This window comes from Phalacrocorax carbo, chromosome 2 (assembly GCF_963921805.1).
Source record: "Phalacrocorax carbo chromosome 2, bPhaCar2.1, whole genome shotgun sequence".
Taxonomy (NCBI): domain Eukaryota; kingdom Metazoa; phylum Chordata; class Aves; order Suliformes; family Phalacrocoracidae; genus Phalacrocorax; species Phalacrocorax carbo.
This window is the reverse complement of record NC_087514.1, coordinates 147,462,748-147,488,386: the sequence shown is the minus strand read 5'-3', so window position 1 is coordinate 147,488,386 and position 25,639 is coordinate 147,462,748. Positions and strand designations below refer to the sequence as shown.

The following is a 25,639-nucleotide window of genomic DNA, read 5'->3' as shown; positions in this document are numbered from 1 at the left end:
TGAGGACGAGTAGAATAATAAATAAAAAGAACATCAACCATGGATAGTAGAAAATACAGTTTAAGAAAAATGGACTGAGATAAAACTAAAGTAAAAAAAATTATACAATGCAAGAGCCATGTTACTTAGAAAAACATGAAAATGAGTGAAATTCTGAGATCAGAACAGCATTTAACAGAGGTGTTTGGAACAACATTTAACATGAGATGTCAGCTAACTAAAGCATTTTTAACATGAGAGACTCTAGGGTAGGTGAGTCACTCTACAGTTTCCACAAGACATTTAAAAAGCCTTACACTCTATAGCTAATATATCCTAAAAATCATACCCTATATCCTAACATTTGAAGGATCACAAAGGGGATAATCCTACTTAATTCTTTGACTTGCTCCCTTTGTACATCAAGGTAGTGCATACAGATAATTCAGTTGTCTGACAGGGTCTGAGACTGGCTGCTTTTTAGCTTTCCATACCATGACCTAACACATTTAGATTTTAGGAACAAACAAGGTCATGATCTATCAACCTCATCTGAGCAACTATATTAAGTGGAAGTAACTTCAAAAGTAAGGTACCTCTATTTATAGAGTTCAACAAACCCCATAAAACTCAAGCTCCAGTTACTGTTCTGTTTTTTCAGAGTTCTGCCTTAAGATCTGTAATTTCTTCCTCACTGAAGCTCAGAAAGAAAAACAATATAAGCAATCCATTTAGTAAGGGTGTAGGCCCTGTTTTTTCAACAGTACATACTACATTTAGGGCCTGTGTTTCAGGACCACTTAAAGATGACTGAAAAATTATAACAAATGACCAGCTATATTACAAGCAGGGTTAAACACAATATATAGCAGACTGCCTACACATTTTAACAAGCTCAATGAACTTCTATCCTTCCTACAACAGCCATGAGAAGTATAAAACATGTTTCCTAGTCTTCCATATGAAACAGGGCCACGGTTCGTCTTCCCATTCCAATGTGGACAGTAAGTTCTCTGCAAAGCTGAGCTTCTCATGCTTCTACCTTCTCTTAGACACAGAAATAATTCCAGAAGCCTGAGAACCTTTATCTTTCTTTCACAAAGCAGAAAACCAAAGACTTTGATGCATTTGCAAATCCGTGCAATTGCTACAGCTCCTCTGAAACCTCTGGAATGTGAAATCATAAAACTCCACATAATGCCTCCCCATCTACAGCAGTACTGTTCTTCAAAGCTCTTAAGGGAAGAGAGTACTTAGACTTCTCCCAAACTCAGTGGAAGATAAGCAAAAAATTATACAAAGCTTTTGACTCAGCAAGGAAATTTTACTCAAAAAAGCTCAACAAATAGCTTCTTTAATGGCAAAATATACATTTTGCAAAGCTGCATTTATGTTTCTGTCAATATTTTTTCTTCAAAGATTCAAAATGTAAACCTTCTTTGCAAAAGCAAAGACAGAAGGGAAGATGAGGCAAGAAAACCTTATACAACAAAGCAATCTGAGAGTTTACCCTACTACTGTAACCACTACCCAAGAGCATTCCCTGCTTATAGAATCAAACCTAGGAGCTGTAGAGAAATTTCTCCTTGTTTCAGCAAATACTGAAATAAAAGTCTAACAGCTGCTTTTACTGCTAGGCGGATCAAGAAACTCCACATGCACTTATTTTTTAATCAGCTCTTAAAAGAGATTCCTAAAAGCAGTAATTATATTCAATTACCACGTACTTTCAAACTAACCTGAAAGAGACAAATAAAGCTCACATAAAATAGAGATTATCCACACATAACCATCCAAGGAATAACAAATATCTACTAAATAGGAGAGCAACTTCTAGTCCATTTATTTTTGGAAGCAGCTGTGTAAGAAGCGCTCTCCTGTTAGTTAACCCGCTAATCAAGTCATTCAGTGGATTCGTTCTGTAATGCGATAGGTTTTATCCCAGAAGCAGGTAACTTCAGGGAAACAGCAGCCAAACGCCTTTACACTGACAAGCCTCATGCGTTGCTGTCTTTCTTCTTGCATGTAAGATTACTGTACTTTATAACACTGCATGTTTTGCACTGTTCAATAAAGAAACAAGTCCACAGAACAAACTGTGTTTGTGCTATCTCCTGGCAAAACTCTGACAACGTTTGTTTTTATTTTAAAGACTACAGTATAAGTTTTTCCTTATGATAATTTTCATTGACCTATATTTTCCCTCAATTCCATATGCTAGCCTTCTATCCGTATCCAGCCACATATGCATAATTATTTAGCACTTCACAGGAAATAAAATCTTTCTTAAAATCACCCTATTCCAACATGAGTTGACAGACAGAATGAAATTAGCAGGAAGCTTCTCTAAAAGGAGAAACAACTCTAGTCCCTTTTTTCATAATTACATGTTTATATTTGTTCACAATGCGCAACAGATGTTTTAAGAACTGTTTGCCATATCTACCTCTCAAAAAACCAGCTTTTCTTTCCCATTTCCTCCCCAAATTTATAAAGTCAGAGTTAAATGCTTTACAAAGCTTCTAGTCTAAAAAAATATATAATTTAAATAAACACAATTTATACTGAATGCAAAGGGGGTGGGGAGGTGAAGTAACTGCAGGCTACCTGGAAAGGGAATCAGTAGTTGTACTGGTCTTGAGGGTATTGCTCAAAAGCAGCCTACTCGGGAACTGGTGGCAGCTTAGCCACAGCAGTACCAAACTCAGCACTGGCTACAGATTTATCAAAATAGCTGGGAGAGTCCAGAGTCAGCAATTGCCTCTTAAATTTTGTTCTGTTACAACTAGACTGCTGTCGGCAGTGAAGTTAGATTGGTTTCATGAGGTTTGCTGGAGCAACTCCACTATATGCATTTCTTTGATTCCCCTGAAATCCACAGCCACTATCTCCCTGAACCAAATGGAGCAAATAAAGACAGCAAAAACTGGGTTCTGTAAAAAGAGAGAAAAAGAAAAAAAATTTGCAGGCTGGGGGTGTGACCCAACACTTTGAAATTTCTGATATAGGTCTCATTATATTTTACAATATACTGTAGTGGCCTGTATAAAAGTAGTTTTAGGTTGACTGTTACCATGGAAAATAGGCCTGAATCAGAACACCCACCAAAACCACAGAAAATGAAAAGCTAGACACCACCAGGAACTTTATCTACATGATCTGTATGGGATTAGTAATCATCTAGCAAGCAAAAAAAGTCATGGTAACCACAACAAAATGCAAACTGGAATTTTAGCAGTAAAAACCAATTATACATCGTATATTTGGAAGAAAAACAGTTCAAGAAAGAAGCAACTTGAGTTGTAACAAAAAGGAATTAGAGACTAAAGGCATAGACTGACAATGGACTTTGTTAACAAGTAATATTAGTATACGCAGCATACATTTTTTGAAGTTACAAGGATTTACTCATCCAATATCAATTACCATCAGTGGAAATGGTGCAAGATAAAATCCAAATGGTTCCACAAAATTTTTTAAGTACATTAGCGAAGAACCACTACCAATAAAAAAAAACATTATGACGACTACTGGAGCAAAAATGAGAAAACAGATGTGCTGTTGGCCCAGAGTTGAGTAGAGAGAGAAAATAAACTCATCTGCCACAGCAAATCTGTACTGCTTTGTGTGCAAGCACAAAAGTTTTATTAGTTTTGCACTTAATCTCACTGTTGAATGTTCTTGCCAACGCAGAACAAAGCCAACAGTGAAGAGCCAAAACAGATGCTCAAGTAGGATGTAATAAGAAAGCACAAGAAGAACCAAGATCTTGATTCCTGGCTCCTTGGGTACACTGGTAAATAAGGTGGGCAAAACATACTGAAAGCAACTGTGAGAATGTGAAACGGACAAGGAAAAGACCAAAGTATGAAAAGAGTATAGGAAAATGGGGGGGAGAGAGCATAAATCAGAGATGTAAACTGAGAAGGAAAGAAGGGGAAAAAAAAAAAAATAAAGGAGGTCACAGAGACAATGTGAACAGGACTGGTTTCCCTGTAGGAAGGGCACAAGAGGTTATACATGTCTTCTTTCTTTCTTTTATAACACAGTCTATTCCTCTTTTACCCCAGTGCCCACAAACCACCATAAAATAAAGTAAAAGACAGAAGCCAGAGTTAAAAAGAACACCACAAGAAAAATATGTAATAAAACTAATCAGAAATTTAGACAGTTTGCTGCTTACAGAAGAGAAATATAAAAACATAAAGGAGGAAGTAGTTACGTCTAGTGGCAAAGAGGCAGCACAAGTTGAACAAGTAAAAATTGTAATTATCAATATAGGACATAAATAAGTTACTTTTACATTGCTTTGCACTTTTTTGTTTTTAAAATAAAGCCATACCACACTTTATAAAACATTCCACCTCACTGACACTTATTTAGGAGCAGTTCTTCTATAAGCAAATAATCCCACTAAAGTGAATACTGTTTACAAAGGCAAAAGTCTGCAAACTTTTGCCTTAATATATTAGTATAGCTTTTCTTCCTAAAAGAAATGTTTATGAACATCATATCAATAATTAAAACAGTAGGACTTGGTGGTAATTAATAATAACATTTCAAATAAGCTGTAATAATATTTTAACCTATGAGAAATATTTCACATTCCTTTTAAAATAAACTGTTATTCAGAGATCAATATTTTTAATTAACAAAACAGTCCCTAATCTTTGAATGAATAATGAGACATGGCAGATAACCTTACGGCTTAATTTAATAACATAGCTTTCTCAATTCCTGAATTAAAGCCATAGCAGAAAACACACACCATTACTGCACACATTTATGAATTTTAGATAAAGTACATTCTAAGAAGTATAGTTTTTGATTATTAAAGCTCACAAGTTTTAAAATAAATACATTAGATATAGATAAAAGGACATATAATGATACCTTATTATAACGATCGTGAGGAACAGACTGCAACACGATAGGTTCCATTGTAGAAACATTTGCAAACTGCACCTCGGGAATGTACAGAGCACAAACCACATGAGCCCAACCTACAAAAAGTTATAATTGTATTTAATTTTAATATTTTCTAGAAGCTCAAAGGACATTTCAGTTGAAGTACAAAGAACCCTTTAGAACACCTTTTTCCATTAACTACTTTGTTTAAAATATTACAGACATAAGTTACTTAAGTCATGTTTACATTTCAGTTCATATTATCCAAAATTTAGATGAGCTGTAATACATTAAGTTTATTCACAGGAGAATTTATACAAGTAATACCCCATGAAATCCAAATAATAATGATTTATAAAAACAGTGATACACAAATGGAAAACAGGTTATTTCTTTAGATTTCTTGGATTAACATAGTCATCATGTAAAAGCTATACAAATTCCTGCAAAAGGGAAATACCATCTGAAAAAACTAGCATTCATGCAAGCATTACCATAAGACTTCTGTGTATACTTTTTATTTAAATAAAGTAATTCTAATTTGACTACACTCCTGTATTCTTTTTATAGAAGGAAGTTCCAACACAGACACCCCCACATCCCCTGTATCAAATCTCTTCCTTCTTTAAAGGTGTGGCCAACTCATTCTTTCATGGGAATATCAAGTCCTATACCCAGTCCTGTTCTAACTCATTAGAACGCAGAGTCTGGTTGGAGGTCTGTAACTAGTGGTGTTCCCCAGGGGTCTGTACTGGGTCCAGTCATGTTCAATATATTCATCAATGACCTGGATGAAGGGACAGAGTGCACCCTCAGCAAGTTTGCTGATGATACCAAGCTGGGAGGAGTGGCTCCCAGCCACTCCACAGCCCAGAAGGCTGTGCTTCCATCCAACGAGACCTGGACAGGCTGGAGAGCTGGGCCGAGGGGAACCTCATGAAATTCAACAAAAGCAAGTGCAAGGTCCTGCACCTGGGAAGGAACAACCCCAGGCACCAGTACAGGCTGGGGGTGACCTGCTGGAAAGCAGCTCTGTTGAGAAGGACCTGGGAGTGCTGGTGGACAGCAAGCTGAGCCTGAGCTAACAATGTGCCCTCGTGGCCAAGGCGGCCAACAGCATCCTGGGCTGCATTAAAAGGAGTGTGGCCAGCAGGTCAAGGGAGGTTATCCTCCCCCTCTACTCCACCCTAGTGAGGCCACATCTGGAGTACTGTGTCCCGTTCTCGGCTCCCCAGTTCAAGACAGACAGGTAACTGCAGGAGAGAGTCCAGGAGAGAGCTACAAGGACGATCACGGGACAGGAGCATCTCCCTTATGAGGAAAGGCTGAGAGACTTGGGTTTGTTCAGCCTCGAGAAGACTATGAGGGGATCTCTATTAATACTTATAAATACCTGAAGGGCGGGTATCAAGAAGATGGGACTGGGGTCTTTTCAGTGATGCCCAATGACAGGACAAGGGGCAATAGGCACAAGTTGGAACACAGGAAGTTCCACCTCAATATGAGGAAAAACTTCTTTACTGTCACATTGGCAGAGCAGTGGAACAGGCTGCCCAGAGAGGTTGTGGAGTCTCCTTCACTGGAAATGTTCAAAACCCACCCAGATGCAGTCCTGTGCCCCCTGCTCTAGGCATGGCCTGCTCAAACAGTGGGGTTGGACAAGATGATCTCACCAGAGGTCCCTTCCAAACCCTACCACTCTGTGATTCTGTGATTAACTTGGGGTCATCAATAAGTGCTTAGTTACTTATCATACTGTGTTTAACAACCTTTCAAGAAGTAAACATTCCTAATTGTCTGACATTTGGTTGGACGGGGGCAGAGGGAATCGCCAATTCAGAAAGAAACCTACTAACTTTAGGCCTTTTTTCAATACTAAGATCCTGAGAGTTGCCAATTTGTTTCAGTGGAGGACAGTTTGCAATAACTGTAAATTCAGCAGAAGCTGCTACATAGCTAACTCAACATATTAATATACTGATACTAATAATAGCATTACAAGAGTAATATTGCATAGTACAGAGCTACCTCATCTGAAAGTGAATTTGGTGTAGCTAATCATTTAGCACTAATTCTGTTCTTCCCCAAGAGGAAAAATGAAGTCTTTTGTCACAAGACCTTCAGTACACCTTAAAAATAATTGTGCTTTCCTCCTACCCAGGCTTACCTGTATGCATATATTAAGGACATAAAGTGACAGATTTACACCATTAGATAATCTAGCAGATATTAGATTACGTAAACAAAGTAAATTATCATTGTGCAAATGCATCCTATAACAGGGGGAAGAAAAAAAAAAAAACCACAACACACAACAACCAAAAATCCCCAACCACAACATACTGCCTCACTGCAGACCTTTTTGAGTTTTGTTTTCACCTTGGATTTTCTCTTTTTAACTACTCTGCCAAAACTAAAGGTTCTTAGTTTCTTCACCCAACTGTACTATGACTCTCAAACTGAGCTAAATGTAAAGTTGTGCTTACTTAACAGTAGTATTGTTGAGATTCTGGGATGGTATTTAGTATCCAGAACTACATACATGCTTTTAAGAAAAGAATGAAAAGCACAAATCTCTTTTAGTTGCTTCCAGCCAATTGGTGTCCTCCACTTCCCCATTTACTAAATTGGAAGTTATAATTTATATAGAAAATGAAAAGCACACATACAACCCTTACAGTCAACATAACACCATTCTACTATTTCATCTGCAACTAAATACAGTATCTATGCTGCTTCATTATTTTATTCACAAATAGTTGGTAGAATTATTCCACATAGAAAAATCATGAGACTAATAAAAGAGGAGGGAAAAGAAAGTATAAACTGCCAACTTGAGCTGCTTTTAAAAACAGTTCCAACAGACCATTTAAAAATTATCATTAACAGACAGACTGAAAAAAACTATTACAATCACAGTCTTGTTTTTGTTCTCTCCTCCACTTGAAATATCTTCAAGGATTGATTGTTTATAAGGGCTTTTAAGACTTGCAAACTGCCCTAAGCCAGAGTCATCTTACTAATGACAGATAAATAAATGTTAACATAGTTTTAATGGTGAATATTTGTCTTAATCTCCTCTCAAAAAATAACTCAAATAGAAACACCATTCATCTAATAAAGCCATTAAACCAGTAGAAAAGTGTCACTGAAATTTTGAAAAAACCTTCTCCAGTTAGTTACTCATAAACAGTTGGCAAAAGCTTTTACTTCAGAGGTAATTAAGCCTGTACTCCAGTTACACTTACTTATAATGAAAAATTATTACGTAAATATATACAATATATCAGAGACATTAAAAAAAACCCAAACCAACCCACTTACTAAGCCAACTGAAATTTAGGTAAGTAAAGAATTTTCACGACAAGAAACCAGTTTCAGAAGTACCTTTAACTGAATACTACTCCATCACTGTCAAAAAAAAAAAAAAAAAAAAAACAACACCCCACACCACACCAACATAGCTAGAAATCTACAAGCTTACTATATTCCGATTTCCAAATTTGGACTGCACATCCAGAATAGGTGTGGGCAATAGTATACCTTTATCTTCCATTATAACAAAAATGGTATCTATATAATGAAACAAATGAAGTACCACAGCACTAATACACTTTTTGAATAAGGGGTCAATAAGTGTCCAAGGAAATGAGGACTAGGGACCTCTTCCATTGGTTTCTATCTGGTATCTTTAGATTCCAGATAATCGGACCTTGCTGAAAAATCACAACCTGTCCAATAAAAATTTAAGCATATGGGAGGCTGCAACACCCTTATGTTATCAGCCTCAAACGCCTACATCATAAAAGAAGCCTCACTCCAGCACCAGCTCCCACTAGAACTCTGATACATCGTACACAACTGCTTAAATGTTCTTTCGTCCAAAGTGAAACAATATAAAATTGTCAGAGCGCAAAACGCAGCTCACCTGGAAGAGCTGAAAGACACGCAGGTTCAGCAGCTCTCCGTGAAGAAAGAATAAGGAAGACACTTTTTCATAACAAGTGTGGTTAAGGACTGGTTGCCTAAAGATGCTGCGGAGTCTCCATCTCTGGAGAACTCAAGGTGGTCTGCAGACTCCTCCACAAAACTTGTCAACTTAAGGAAGGTCAAGAAGATTCAGTTTTGCCATGTAAGGACCAGACAGTAGCAGAGGGAAACGGAAAATGAAGCAAACTACCACCATCTTTAGCATCAAAAACCTAGTCACTTTTGCTACAAAGAGTAAGCATGGAAGCAAGGACACGTACAGCCAAAGAGTGATAGCTCTCCCCTGCCTCACTGATGGAAGAACGAGCTACTGGCATACAAGCAGACTTTACTCTTCATGTTTTCTGCAACCGAGAGGGCTCTTGACTATATAACATGGTGAGAAAATGCCTCCCCCATCTTCCACTGCCACTTTCTTCTCTTTTAGACAACTACTCTCAGGCAGAGCACAGAGCTCTGAACCCCAACAGAATAAAGTAGCTATTGCCATGTTCAGAGGTGAGTGCTTTTGTCTACTGTTTCTTACTGTATGGCAACTGCTTACTTTGTCTGCAGTGATAATGAAACATCCTGAAGACACACCCATGCAAACTGTACGCACAGCTGGTAACAGAAGCAAGCATTTAAAAGGACTTATAATATTTAAGACTACATTAAAATACATATTTTTCAATTAACTCCATCTAAGCCATTAAGATTGTGCTGAAACTCCTTACTCACATCACTTGCTACATTATTCCTGGGCAACTATCATCAGCAAGCATACACCTTTTTCTTCCCTCCCCCCCAAAAACCCCATCATCTCTTTGAGCCTTACCAATGTTTAAGTGTGAAACACACTGTTGTATACCCATGTTTTAGAGTTTTAAAAAAACCCAGTAGCACTGTTCTACACATTCAATAACGTTTCAAACATTTTCAGTGGTTGCTGTTGGAACTGAAATTAATTTATCACCATTCCTCTTCGCCCAAAACACCACACAGAAATAACAATAGGATACTCTGACTTTTCTTAATTGTTCTCCAAACTTAACCAGGATCTCATGCCATTTATCAGATGGTTTTGTTCCAAATTAGTTTTTTAAAGCCAGCTATATAGACCACATCCTTTACTGCTTAAATCCATGAGAAGCTTCCATTCACTTTGGTTGCACAGGGTTTGCATCCAAACACCTGGCCACAGATTTATTACTCACTTATTTTAACTTTACTTATGAAATTTACAATAATTACTAACAAACTCTTACTACTTCCACTAAATTGCTTATACTCAATTCACTTTTGCTTTTATCACCCTTTTCAGGACAACTTTAACTTGGGGAGGAGCACAAATGTTTTTGTAAATGCAGGTACTGTCATCTTGCAAAATGTTCTTGAAATCTTTCCTGTCCTCAGAATTTCCTTTTCTTTGTATTTTTCCTTATTTGACTTACTATTTCTTAAATCTTTGAGAAGGTGGCCGTTTTATGTATGTGCTTTCTCAATATTTTTACTACATTATAATATCTGGCTTGCTTATTTTAGAATAAACTTAGGCTTTAGCTTAAAAACAAGAAATTAAGAAATTTATAATAAGGATTCAAATCAGCCACCGAATTTGCTTGTTTCTGTGCATTCTTAACAGGACTGCCTTCTCTGTAACTGCTGAAAAAAAATACTCGCAGCAGGCTACCATGCGTGGGCAAATTCACTGCCTCTTTTACTTTAAATGAACCAGCATTCTACAACAATCAATGCCTCCATCCAGAAACTGTAAAATATCATCAGGTTTTTTTATTTATTGGAAACAACTTATTGGTGACTGCCAAATTAACATTAAAAATATTTACTTCAACTGTACTTTCAAGTTCTTTCTTTGGGAAATGCTGCTAATCTTAAAAAAAAAAAGGTAAATCCACTGTGCTTTCTAAGATAACGTCACACAAGTATAGCTAAGAAACTCTCCTTTGAAAAGATCTTAGGAAACAACTTCAACCAACACTAAAACAACATCAAAACCATACAAAACGCAACTCTAAGATCTACGTAGGTAACAATAATAATGAAAACAGTTTTCTCCAATATCAGAAATTGGAAATACATGCTGAAAAGTCTCCAAAGTTTAAATAAGCTTTTCACTTGAGCCCTTTTTTATTTTTATTTATCCCTCAGAAACACACTACTGAGCTCTGCCGATTTTTACATCTCATTCTGGCATGCAAAATATTTAATTACCAGCACAGAACCTATCCAAATTATACCAATCTTTTGCTGAGATTTTTATTTCAGGTGCCTAACTAATTTTTAACTCAGTGAAAACCTATCAGTACATACTTAGCAGGCATAATTTGAATATACATTACTCTAACATTCAGAATAAGAAATCCCAGGCTCCAGAACCCAAACCAAAAGTCAATAGTTGATCTGTTATCCCAATGCAATGGAGAACAGGTAACTCCTAACAATTTCATCATCAGCAAACAAAGGGCTGTTGCCAACAAAGAACTCTAAAACTAGAAGCGAACTCTAACAAAGTAATCTAAAATCAACAAAGAAAACCCAGGAAAATAAATAATATACAGTATATTACCCATCTAACTATATTTTTGCCTTTACAACTACTGTTTAAGTGTCCAAAACTTGATTCACAAGAACTTTCACTGTAAATAAATTCATAGTACTTTTAAATCACCTGCCAGTGGAATTTTTGAAGCCTTGCTTTTATAATCTGTTACTTCATGATAAAAATAACAGCAACAGACTTATAATCCATTCTACCATCCAAATCAAGAGAAGTCTACCTATAGCTTGTGAACACAGACATGGAGCAGGCACTACACTAGCATTATGTCCCACAATCAGTGTTGAAGCTGTGCTGCAAAGAATCATAAAGTCACACTGAGATCCAGCCATAGTGCTAGTGTGGTCCCACAAGAGAGTTCTGGTATGTCATCACCATCTCTGAACCATGCACCAATTCCAGAGTAAAATTTATTTATGTGTTCTGTGTAAGTTCCTAAACAGTCCATTATATCTCACTAAGTTTTACTTTATTGGTAACTACAGCTCACTCCTAAACCAAGTGAATGTATTCTTCTAGCATGGAAAAATCTTTCTTTGTTGAAAGGTTAGTTTCATATTAGGGTTGCTCCAGGTTGTAATTTAAGGATACACCTCAATCCATTTCAGTTGTGGGCTGTCACTAAAAGGTAAGGTCTTACCTTACTCTTCACTTTCAACTGTACATCCCTGCCCTCTCCTTGTAATATAAACCTGACATGTAGCAGAGCAGATAAAATTTTATTCACCTGATTACTAAACTTGGGGAAAAACAAGTTTACCTTCCAGTAAGATCAGTAGATAAGTTGATGCAATTGATACTGAGGTCATGTGATTACCATACACAAAACCACCTGTGAAGAAACACCCAGCCATGGGAAAACCACAGTCCACTCCTTTCAGCAGGTCAACAGTTGTCCTAGATTAAATGAAATTGCACCCTCAGTTTCCACAATTATCAGATCTGCTGACTGACCCAAAGACTCAGCTCTACTCTAAAAGGTGAATCCAGCAATGATATAAGTAAGACCGATAACTGTTACTATTTGCCAGAGGGCAAACAGTACAAAATAAGTACTGTTTGAGACCCTTAGTTAAGTGTCTCTTCATTAAGGAATTCTGTACACTTTTTTTCTGACCCCGATCTTCCTTTCCCGTGTAAAGGCAGTAAAACTTGCAGAAAAGAAATCTGACAGCTCAAGTCACTACCTTTCTTTACCCCGGTATAGTTAATATAGTATTTTTCAGTATATTGTTTGACCCACTCTTTTCAAAGGTGGGTAAAAAGAAGGTGCTCACACTAACCGCTAGAGATCTCACCACTGTAGTTGGCAGTCAACTTTATCACTGGTACATAGAACAAAGGGACAATTTCTGGGTTGGTTTGTTTGTTTTTAAAAAAAAAATAATATGTTTGTCTGTGAAGAAAAGGCTTCACTCTACAGAGTCCTACTATAGAATTTCATTAAACTATCCATTTATCCAAATGTGTGTGTTCCTCAGGTAAAGAACTGATACATTAGAAAAAGTCACTTTGGGTCATTACACAGCACCACAACAAATAGCTTGTTTTTGAAACAGCTACAGATTACATTCTACTTGTCCACTGAGTAAGCTAATAGCTTTAACAATTTTATCTGGCATGCTATGGCATTAATATAGTCTCTTCCCCCTCCCTCAGGAAACCCTTTTATAGATCAAACGGAAGAAATGTCATAAATATTTATCTAAAGCTCTAAAAATTTTTCCTAGTTATACATTATTATTACAAGCAATATAAATAATAAATATACAATATAGACTATATGGTAATATGTATATTTATATTAGTAAAATATTTTAAACTGCTTATCCATTTTTACTGTCTTTCCTGAGGGAGGCAGGGGGGCGGGGCGGCCAGGGTGAAACACCACCACACATACAAATTCCTGCAAATCTGCATAAAAGGACCAGAACATTTGTAGGTAAACAGTTCTTGCAAAATGCATATGCCTGAATGTGTACATATGACATTATACCATCCACATCCTTAGACATTAATACTAAGAAAACTCATCAGAACTGTAAACCTGAGAGCTGCTGACTCTAATAAAAACAATAGCAATAGGAAAACGTAGCATATGATGTGTTTATAGACTTGGGAGATCCCAACACTAACCCAGGGGATGGGAAGAGAGCCTGGACGATGACATGACATAAAACCACCACATTGTTAGCTGGCCTTTTCCCAAGCAGCTGCATGAAAGAAGTCTTGGTGAAAAGTCACACAAAGAATGCTGTTATACAGCATTCCTGATCATCATCCAGTGGAATCAGATTTCAAACACCTTGTAGAGCAAAATCAAGCCTTTTAGGCTTACAGAAAATTGTGGACAAAGATTACTGTAGAGAAAACTATTTAAACAGGAGATGCACAATATTAGATATAACTGAACAACTTGTTTAAAAAAAAAAACTGACTGCATACTCAGTATTATGACAAGATAAAAGAATTGGGATTCAAAAAACTATAATCAGTTCAAATGGTCATGATTTTATTTCCTCCTGAGTGTCAAAAACCCAGAGGAAATTACTGCAACAGTTAAGGAAACATTACTGAACTGAAAAGGCCAAAACTGTCAAACAGCCTACAGTTCTCAAGTCTCTTCAAACAAATGCTCGCTTGTTGCTTTTCTGTTTTTCAAAAAAAAAAAGTGTTTATATTTTGTCCAACTACTAATCCACATACAGGGTACGAAGCTAAAGAAAAGTTACTCTCTCTTTCAATAGCCTTCTTAGACATAAGACAGCAAATCAATAAGCAACTCATATACATATCAGCCTTTCTCATTTTAAAAAACTTTTATATTCAGTCATGTGTTTAAAACCACAGTGGTACCCCTAAACGAACATGAATACCAAGCTTTGCAAGGAATTTTGTCAATAAATATATAGAAAAAGTTTTTTTTTCAACTCAATTCGACTTTTCTACTACTAGTATCAATTAATAAATAAATACACAAATTAAAAAACCCCAGTAAATAACCTAAGAGGATTTATAGAACTGCCGTCCAGTCTCTGAACACTGAAAAACTCCTAATGTTTATGGAAAAAACAAATTCCACGAAGTCCACATATAGAGACGACTATTTTTTGTTCACAAAACTTAAGCATAGCCATAAGGCAGTCACAGATATTAGGCAGCCAAAATATTAAAACATATTCAAAGTTTATTCCTAAAATTTCTGAGACTCACCCTGATCATAACCATGCAGTGTTCCACTACTCTTAGAAAATTAATTAAATCAAATGTGCAGCTAAATACAGTCAACTCTTAATAATCCTTAGCACAGATAATCCCTGACATATAAGCCACACCATCAATATTGGTCCAGGCTACACTATGCTAAACGCAACTGTGTTGTTTCCAAGATCTGTGCAAGCACAGGAGCAGAATGACCATTTTCACACAGTGTGAAGAGACTGAACACGTGCAACCAGATCTTAGCTGCTTCTGTTCAGGGTCAGTTCAGGTCTCTGACAATGGAGAGCACAGGGGGGACACTGAAGCAGACTAGGATGTATTCCACTCAAATCCAGACAGAATTATCTCTTTGGGCTCCCTACAGGTTCCAATTACAGCAACAACAGCCACCATCACACCAAGCCAAGAACAGGCAGGCATCTGTGTACTCTCCAGTGTACCAAAAAAGGTTATGAGCAACAAAAAATGCCATTTCCACTTGGCACTTCACATGAACTCTTTACTCCTTCCAGATATACTAGCAACTCAGTGCAGAACCATCTGCATGAGTTTCCAACATTAAGCAGAATGTTTCCACAACACTGTCTAGAAACCACTTGGCTAGTACAGTCACTATTATCTAGGATAACTGAACTTCCCCTACCCCACTCCCCACTTCCAATAACCCAAATAGCCAAGAGCTAACTAGGGCTGTAAAAATAGTTAACACCTCAAAAATGTGAATTACCTATGTCTTCTGTTTTCAGAGCAGATGCAGAAAACAGCACATGCAATTTCAAGAAGATTCTTCAGGCAAAAGCCTTACTAAAATCAGTACTTGTGTTCCAATTTCAGGATCTGTCCTAGTCTTGAGGTAGTATGAATGTTTAGGCTAGTGAAAACGTTCTGTAATTAATGAGAAAAATTTGCACCAAGAAATGGTGACCCATAATTACATTCATAGTCTATGTTAGGGAACACTAAACCATACTGTAATCATTTTGAAGTCTAGATTCCATGGCATCATGTGCAGTAGATTTGCTTCTCTAAAATTTCATCTTCAGCTCTGGTAAGGATTATGTATCATTTGGAAGACATATAGTGAAGGGGAAAGGGGTTGGTCAGCTTTGTATACAAGGAATGCCCAATCAGTCTGGGCTTCATCCTGAAAAGGAGACAAAAGAAGAATATGACAGAGGTCTATAAAGCCAGAAGAGGTATTGAAACGGTGAACATAGAATAACTGCTCTATGTCACTTCCTATCACTCAGCAAGTGCCAAGTGGTATCAAATAGAAGTGTGAGGTAACAGGTTCAAAACAAACCTGTGTACATCTTGACACATCATACAGATCAACTGCAAAATTCCCTGCCAGACAACATTATGGACACTAAACCTTTATACAGAAGTGGACACGTTAATAGTGTACAGGACTCTTGTTCCATTAAATACAAAAAATACCACCTCTGCTTCAAGAAGTCCCAAAGCATAAATTCTTGTAGGCTGGGAAAGTATTCTGAGAAAGCATACAAGAACTTTCCCAAGAATCCAGTTCGTACTGAGAAAGAAAGCAGGTGAAATGTTGCTTGGCCTCCACTATATGCTCCTCTCCTCCTACGATCTCAGGCCAGCACTTTCACGTTCTGTATAAGACCCATGACAGTTCAGCTCCAAGAATGCTGTATTTATTGTATCACTGAAAATTCTGTATTTTCCATAGATGATACTGGAGAACGCAACATTAACCCTCAGCAACTGCACAGATAAGCATGACTAGGATACAGTAGATGTCTCCAACCAGAAATATGAAACCAAAAAAGAAAGTCTACAGAAGTGCTGATCTCCAGAAAGTCAGATAAGCAGGAACAGGTCAATAAAAGGAGAGGGAGAAGGAGGAAGAATGCACACAAAGGAACTTCATGACACTTGGGGGGTGGGGGAACACGACACAAAAAAACCCACAGCACACCAACACAACCACACCATATACCATTACTATTTTCTAGCCAGTCAGTAATACTTAAAAACAAGTTTGATTCCCAGACAACTGTGTCACACATATCTTACACTGCTCCAGAGTTTTTAGAGGCAATATACCACCCTTACGTAAGAGATAAGATTAGGCTCCTTGCAGGTACAATTATGCAACTGACTTAAGACAGCTGCACAGGCTGCTGCTAAAAAAAAATAGTCCTGGTCATTCCCCTGTATCAGCATTAGCAGGGTCAGCTGCAGCAGGGAACTGATTTCATTTAGGTGAAAATAAACCTGGGGAAGGGTGTTAGTTTTAAATGCCGGTACCATCACAGAGGATGAAGTAATGCATAGCAAGGACCGTCCCTGCAGTAACAATGTCTCACTGTAGGTTAAGAAAATCGTGGAACCCTACAGTAAAAGCTCAGTAGACCAAAAAACATTAAGAGTCCTGACGTAAAAGAAAATGCAGTATCATCAACATCCAAAAACACCCACGTTTCTTCACGTTATTAAAAAGCAAATATCCAGAAGACTGTTACCAAAAAAAAACCCAAAAAACCTACAAAAGCAGCAGAGCGTGTATAAGCTAAGCTATCTGCATATTCAAAACATAAATTGTATTGGTTTTCTGGCCACAAAATGAAGTTACTTGTTGCCAGAAGGCAGAAGGAAGCTAACTTTGTATCACTGACATAAAATCAGTAACTTCTTACCTTGTTCTGAAAAGCTAAGACAATTTAATTATCTCTATACTTACAGAAAGACCCCATAATTACAAATTTCTACAGCTGGATCCTTACAAGGTTTAATAAGAAACATTTGTTTCAAAGTTCCTTCAGGAATACCTGCATCTTTTTATCATTTCCTGTGACAACAAATAGTGTAAGAGCATTAAAAATACTCCAAGTATTAACCTACTGTAAATATAATTTTAAACTGGCATACCCATTACATGAGCTTCAGTAATATTTCCTTAAGTCTGAAACTCTTCTGGCACAATCCCTCATTAGGCAACTCTTTGAATGGAAAGCTTCAGGCTAAGAATGTAGATTTCTGAAATGCAACACCAGCTGGAGTTCATTTTTTCCAAGGTTCACATCACTTAAATAACTTCAATCTTACACAGTAACTCACTTTCAGACAAGAATTCATAATTAAAATTAATACAGCTAACTGTACAGTTAAGAGAGGTAACTAATCGAATGCTCAGATCTTTGATGCACAGTGTCAAAATATGTCCCCAAGACTTTATGAAAAGAAAAAGTTGCAAAATTACCATGGTGAATAGCAAGGCACTCCCAAACACTTCTTTAAGTATAACAACAGAAAAAACACTTCAGCTACTTCACACTTCACAAATCTTACTGTATATTTCAAGAGGTTTGAGACTTTCTTGCTACTTACTTCCTAAAAAAAAGCAAGTGTCCAGCTGCCATTTCTGAAGAAATTAAACGCTGCCATGTATCAATCTGTCTGAGAGGAAGAATGGTTCTAGGGCTAAAGCACCGTACTGGCGCTTAAGATGGTAGTTTCACTGACACACAGACAACACAGACTTCATACAATCTCCCAACACTCACAAGTGACACTATCACTAACGTGTTTGAGATAAGCAGACACTAGAATGGTGAACACTAGAGGTTATACTGTACGTTGCAGCCAAAGTGCAGACAAGGGAAAGGGTAGATCAGCCTGAACACAAGCAGGTATTGTGTTTCTGCAACTCAACTGCAACAGAAATAGCAAAGCTGCATCAACACCAGGCTAAGATATAAATTAGTTAGAATATTACACATGGAGCATAAAATCTCCAGAATACAATTTACATAGTGTCCAAATGAAACACAGAATCCTGATCATACTTTCTCCTCTCATGAGAAAAAGGGCTCAGTATCAAAATGACCAGGCTATTTACAGATAGATGATGGACAGGCATTTAGAAGTATCTAGTAAAAAGAGAAGGAATTCCAGCAGTGATTGAAAAGTTAATTGAAATTTTTCATTAATATCACCCAGCTGTTAATATAAACATAACCAATACAGGATATTCAGCAAAGACTTTCTCTAGCAGTTCTACTCAGCAGGAGCAGAACTCATGATAACCCAAATGATGAAATTAGAAAGATGCAAGGGACAAGTAATCACTACTGCAACTTTTCAACTCTAACTTCTTTGTTACAGAATGTATTCGTAAATCAGGCATGAAAGAGCTATTCTTTGAGAATGTACTGATGCATTCAGTCTGGGCTACAGACATAAAAATTCCACTTTCTTCCATGAATGGTGCACTTTCAACAGCTTTCTATAAATGTTCAAACTCCAACTTACTACACACAAAATTTATTCTTTTCCCCACTAAAATCTTATGTTAAAATGCAGTTTCTCCATCATTGTAACTCTTTCTAAAAATAAAACTGAGACTAATGACTGATGTTCTCAAACTAAACTCAACCTAAATTGGACAAATAAAGGTATCTGTAAAATAGTTCTCTCTTTCCAAACCAGCCAGTGTTTTCACTTATGTTTAGGGTCCCTATATAACTTTTTTTTCACAGTCTTATTTCCCTTCATACAAAATAAGAGAGTTCACAAAAAATAAGAATAAAACTTACCCCCATTATCTGTTCTCTTTAAAGCACCATCCTTATGAGGGCATAATTCACATCTCTAGGGAAAAAAAGCAAAAATAAAATAAAAAAATGGAATGATCATAGGAGCATTGAAAAAGAAACCACACACATCAAAACTGTTAGCTGTCATTAAGGAATTAACCATTCTTTCTAAGTGAACGGGTGTGTTTTCCCTTAACCTGTATTTGAACATTAATGTTAGTTTGCCACAAGCTAAGCTTTCTCCTTCAGATCTTGATACTATATTTAAGCTATTTGCAGTTCTACCTCCAAGTTTTTATTCCTGGATTCCACTCCCTGGAATTCTGGAGACGCCTCAAAAAACTATAACATGGGTAGACTCACTTGATAAGCGACTCAGGCACAGTCCAAAGACTCCCTGTCATATTTCTTTCTCCTAGGATCTCCGTATTCACCAAGGTGGTCAATCACAGAGATGTGCCATGGATATATTAGCACAGGTGCACATACCATAGCTGACTTCACAGTCTCTGCTGGCTCTCACTTACCCTGAGAGACCAAAAATAATCTCACTTCCTGTCTCAGAAAAAGGAGGTCAGAAGTTGACTCATCCTTAAAATTTGCCAAGACTGCACGACTGGAAACAAGCAGTTTGACATCATATCCTTCTGACATACACCAGGACCACAAGAGTATGATCTTTCTGCTATCACTGTCTCTATCAAGTTCTTAACATCAAGTTTATCTCTAAGTGTTCTAGAGCAGTGTGAACCAATTCCAAATCAGTTCAGAGATGACAGAAATGGAACAAGTTTGACACACATTCCACTTCAACTGCTCCAAATGACATGCAAAGGAACACCATTATAGGAGATCCTATAGATTAAAACCTTTATGAATTCCCAAATCACAGACAATTCAAAGCACACCAATCTCACCAGCTTTTTAAGAAACTGCAGAACAGTCTGATCATCAGATGCAAACTTAACACCACATCCTTCAAATAGAGAGGTACATCTGGCATCAATACAGATCTTCTCTGTGTATTCCCTGAATAGTACTATTCTCCATTACCAGCTAACTGGCAAGTCAGCAGATAAAGGAGCCTATGGTGCTAGAATTGACTCAGAAACAGATTGTCCAAATTTATTTGAAGAGTGAGAAATTCCATTCCTGAAATTCATATGGCTGAAGTACACCTTGAGGCTATCTATTCCTCTTAACCTGTAAGAAAGTTGATATCCGCAGCAAAGAAGCTTTCACAAGGGGTAGAATAGAAAAGTTCTTAAATTATTTTTGCCCAGTACATTGCTATGGACAGCTTCACACAGGCAGAAGAATCTTAGGATCGCTGCTTTTTGCCTTTTGCTTCACTCATCCCTCCCTCACATTCACCCACTAAAATGATTAGCAATGTACTGAAACCACAGTACTAAGCCTATGGTGAAATTTAGAGATAAAAGTGGTTGAAAATTTCTAAACAATTCTGTAAGCTGCTTGCAGACTGGGAGCATTACACCTGTGTTTTTTTGAAGTCAAGATTATAGACTTCCTTGCAACTGAAATGAACCGATCAGTTCATTTTAAACAAACTCCTACATATGCAGTATATATGTGAGCTGTATCTCAACACTCCAGCTTTCTAAACATTAAATACTAGGTGCTGAGAGACACTCCGTAGCAGTAGGTTCATTTCAGTGAATTCCCCATACACCAAACCAGCCTCAAAGCGAGAAGCCTAGTATATACTGACAGTGACAGTGCAATAAAGTTTTTTCCCACTCCAAAGCTGCGAGCTGGCGGCTTAAGGCCAGTGAGCAGACATGATATATCTACCACTCAGCCAAGGGAGGCTGTTAACATAGTCTACCTTGCCCCACCTCTGCAAGCCTATGGAATTTTGACATACATTTTCACTAGTAGCAAAACCAGTTTTGGAGGTTCTCTTCTTCCCTCCACCTCTCCCTTATTCATCTCTCCCTCTACCACTCCCTCAGCTGCTGATTCAACTATCTGTAGGGCCGCACCTTAAGCCAGATCAGTGAAACGGAGTGAAATTAACTTTTTCTTTTTAACATTTTTTTATTCAGGTCATATCACCAATGCAATTTAAGCATAATCCTACAATCAGTTGCATCAGCAAAACTGAAGGCACGGAACCATAGCACTGCAGCATTAATAATTAAAGAATTAGAAAGCTTCTTGAGCAAACTTTACCACAAAATAAAAAAAAAAATTTAAATTATCACAGGACACTGAGTAGCAAGGAACTGAAACAGTTCTTCATACAGAATAGTTAAGCACACTCCATTCAGTCTCTTCAGAGCTCAGTTTCAACTAATTTCTTTTTGTCTCATCTCTGTAAGAGGACTCAGGTCCCATAGGTCTTCCCTCACTACTCCTCTGCAGGCCTGGCTGCAACCAGTCAGAGAAGACACAAGACAGAAAACTGAAGTGGAAGAGGGAGCTTTGACAGGGGAAGAAAACTTGAGCAGGGAGTGCTGCAGAGTATCCTCTCACTGGCAGAGAGCAGTATGCCTGCACTCAACTCTCAGGGAGCTTGAGCTGGTCAACTGTGCAGAGCTACTTGCACTCTGACAACACAGAGCACTTCTGGTGCTGGGAATTCTGGCTACAATCTGCAATAACGTAGCACCCTAGGAAGCTAATCAGGGCACAGTGACCCTTTCCACTTCCCCCTACACATTATGAGCCCAACTCCTTCCCAGCCTCCATGCTCTCACATTCTGTCACCCATTTGCTCTCTCTCAAGTTTCAATATGCACCACATAGTAACACCAGTAGCTTTTCCAGGCGGGAACAGAGTGTTTCAGCCCTTGAGACAAGTCACTAGTAGAGAAGTTTTCCTTTTTTATTTTCTAAACTAATACTTTTATTACTAGTTCTAAACTCTCAAAGCAATATACCACGTTTAAAAAAAAGCAATGGTTTTAGCTGAGAATTTGCAAAGTGACAGGAAAAAAAAAACTTGGTAGTTTCAAAATGCTTAAACGCATGTTGTTACTAAAGGATTCTGTAAGAGAAAGGAAAAGAGATAGTTGGGTGTGTATGTATCTCAGAAGGCCAGTTACTTTTAATTTGTTATTTGAATGTTTTTATCCATGCAGTGTCTCCTCCTTCCAGTTTACTTAAGAACCCAGCTTGGAGTTTAAGTGAACAGCAACAGCTGAATCTCTCCAAGAGACGCCACTTCACATACAATTTGTATGATGGAATAAAGCTTCGATCTCTGCAACGCAGTATAAGGAATAACCTGACCATCTGTACAGATGGTCAGATGATCTCTAGTATTAGAGCACATGGCCCATGCCAGGGATCTCTTCTCCAGTTGTGCGTTCTGTCTTCGCTCTGGCAAAGGATTTCTGACCCAGATTTGTTGTCTGAGCGTTCAAACACATTGTGGGGAACTACTAAACAAACTGGGGGGTGGGGGGAAGGGGTAGTGTGGGCAGACACAACACCCACAAATATTACAGCATAAACAGGGCAAGCTCCTATGACTGATCATAGTCCAGACAAACATCATCAGGTTAGAGAGTGCAAATGTGAATACCAAAGAGCCCGAATAACCACAGTCATTGGTGTGCTGGAAGAACACTAGTCCTATAGCAGGGAGGGGCACCACTGCATGTGGTGCTGTAGGTACAGCCAGTTGATTTACATTTGAAGAGGAGTGAAAAAGACACAAATACTGGCTGAAGGAATACTGAAGGTGTAGCAAGTGACCTTGCCCCTTCCCTTCCTGTCCTTGCAGAGTGCAACGTGGACATCTCATTTTTGCAGCTCTTTGGTGGAACAGACTAAGTTCATGGGCGTAGCTTCTGCCCAAGAGAATTCAGATGAACTCTCAGCAGGAATGGCTTTGGACTGTGAGGTCTCCTGTAGAGGACTAAAGTGAAACATATCTCAAAGTTCTGCAGCTGGAACAGTCTGACAGCGTGACTGTCACAACTCACTTCTGAGGTACATAATTAACTTGCTGTTTAAGCAACAGACAACTGATTCTGTAGCCTTAGCATCCAGGCAAATTGAGACTGCCTGGGTCGGATAAAAACCCCACTGCTTCCCAAGGGGTCCAATCTTTAGAAGTCACCCAGCAGAGACCTAAAGTGGTCAAAAGCATGGGAGGCCCATGCAAAAGGGGAAAGAACCAATTTTTTTCTGTCATTATTAAAAAAGCAGAAGTAGCAAAGCAGATATAAAGAACAATAAAAGAGAAAGAAAAAAAAAAAGAATGGGGGTGTCCACTAAAGATACCCTGCAGAAAAAAGTTCCAAGACCAGAGGACCAAAATAAGAGACAAAAAGGGGAGCTAGATAAATCCATCTTCCTGTATGGAATTACTTACATTCCAATTTGCCTCCACTGCATTGTGGCACAGTTCTCCCCCTATTTTGGGTAAATATGCCTTTCCATTTGAACTAGCACTAACAGCTACCTTAACCAGAAGTAGGTCACATTACACAAATATCATTACTGGAGTCTTTTTGGTTAACCTACTCTACCAGTTTTTCAACTGGAAAAGGAAGAAAGGCATAGAGAAGCTGGTTAATCCAAAGGACTGCTTTATTCATGTTGAAATGAAGAGCAAAAGACACATAGTAGATAGGGAAGATAAAGAGACATAGGAACAAGACTATACAAGTAGGAGAGCAGGAAAAAAAAGAATAGTAGGAACATAGCATTGTTCTTCCCTCAGGGTTCTGTAAATTTGGAGCAAGATTCATAAAGCATCATCTGCAGACATCTATTATATGCTGTCTCTTGGTATAAGAAAACAAAGGTCAAAGAATTCTTGTGCAAGTAATTTACTGAATTCTGGTCCAAGGTAGGCCAATGGAACCATTCACCTGAGTAATGACTGTCAACCAAGTAAGGTCCTGCAGGACTGAATTCCCAGCATTGCAATGAGGCAATAAACTGAGTGTCTCAATATAACTTGTTAACCTAAATAACACAAGGAGATCTACAGCAGATTAAATAGACCACAGTTCCTAAAAGTTACCTGAGAAATTAGGCTGCATTTCCAGCTGACTTTAAGCGAACATAACTGTGCACTGCTGGCAAAAGAAGATCACTGGCCATCCCCTGCTGTGTACTTTCTACTGCCTCCCTTGCTCTGGGAAAACCATTCATTTGACTGTATGGAAAACCTAATCAGAAAGCTAAAAGTAAAATACATTTTTTTTCTCAGCCAGATCTCTTCTTTGACCCATCTTTCCACAATGCCATACAAACAACAATGCCAGATTGAAAAAAACTAACAGGAAGACAGATACAGAGTAGGGCAAGGATACAGCTACCCTGTTCAGGAGCTGGCATCATCTATGCTGGCTGTAAGTAAGTATGCAATTACAACCAAGGGCCTTAAAAAAACATCATCACACCCACACATACCACACCCACACCCAAAAAGAGAAAACAAACCAAACAAAACTGAAAAACCATCCACCACACCCAAAACAGACTAATTTAATTTTAGTAGTAATATAGACATGTTTTTTGGGCCCAGACCCAGACATATTTATTAGGCCAATTTTGTTTTGGTATTTCCCTGACATTCATATATTCCAGGTTTATTAACAGGCCTCAGTCATATATACACAAACTGTTCAGTTTACAAGCTTATTTTCCCTCCCAAGTTGTACTATACCCAGCATGACACCTATGCTTCCAGAACAGGTTTGGGTTTTTTTTTTTATCCAAAGTACGTTTTGATCACAGAATTACTGTTTCATATTGCTTGACAACAGCAAACAAACAGTATTTAACTAAAGGAACAACTTTAAGAAATTGCAATACATGACACTTAAAGTTACAAATAACAAAATAGCAAGTTACACAAAATCAGCATCACGGTTCTTGAAACCTGACATTCTCTTTCAATCCTTTCATCAACAGGAGTTAAAACTTGGCATACAGAACATTTTCTTCTGCTGTTCCTGTTAATCCTTAATCAAACAGCAGACTGGTTAAATCAATTTGGTTTTGTTGCAAGTTTTAGTTCACATTTCAGCGAAAACAAACCCTGCACACACTCCACCAAATTCTTAACTTTCTTAAAATTAACCTGGGAGGAGAGAGTCAGTTGCCAAGCAGAAGTTATTTATTGCTTTACTTCTGAATTTGCTTCCAAGTACACCTATTTTACAGCATACCATGCTACTGGGTATTTCTGTATATATCAAAATGCACTAACTAAACAAGCTCCCCCAAAGCACATGGACAGATTTACAACGGTAAGCAAAGCAGACAATCAGAAGGTTAGTTTCTGATCTGTGGCTTTCCAACTGGCAGCCCCTGATGCTCTTAGCAATCCTGCCTCCCATTCATCAGTAGTTGCAGAAGCCGGCAGCACAGCTGATTGCATCCAGCTATTCATCTCCCCAGCTCTGTGGTACATCTTCACCTA

At 37.9% G+C, this 25,639-nt stretch overlaps 1 protein-coding gene across 9 annotated transcripts in view; it reads right to left on the bottom strand.

Moving 5' to 3' along the window:
* MLLT10 (MLLT10 histone lysine methyltransferase DOT1L cofactor) overlaps positions 1-25,639 on the bottom strand; it is a 137,745-nt gene that overhangs the window by 87,922 nt on the left and 24,184 nt on the right. For 8 of the 9 annotated variants that reach the window (XM_064444772.1, XM_064444773.1, XM_064444771.1 and 5 more), the window contains 2 exons: positions 19,228-19,282; positions 4,873-4,982 (listed from right to left, as the gene is read on the bottom strand). In XM_064444772.1, coding sequence (XP_064300842.1) covers positions 4,873-4,982; positions 19,228-19,282 — 165 coding nt within the window. The remainder of the gene's footprint in view (positions 1-4,872; positions 4,983-19,227; positions 19,283-25,639) is intronic. The other variant, XM_064444776.1, reaches the window with a different exon arrangement.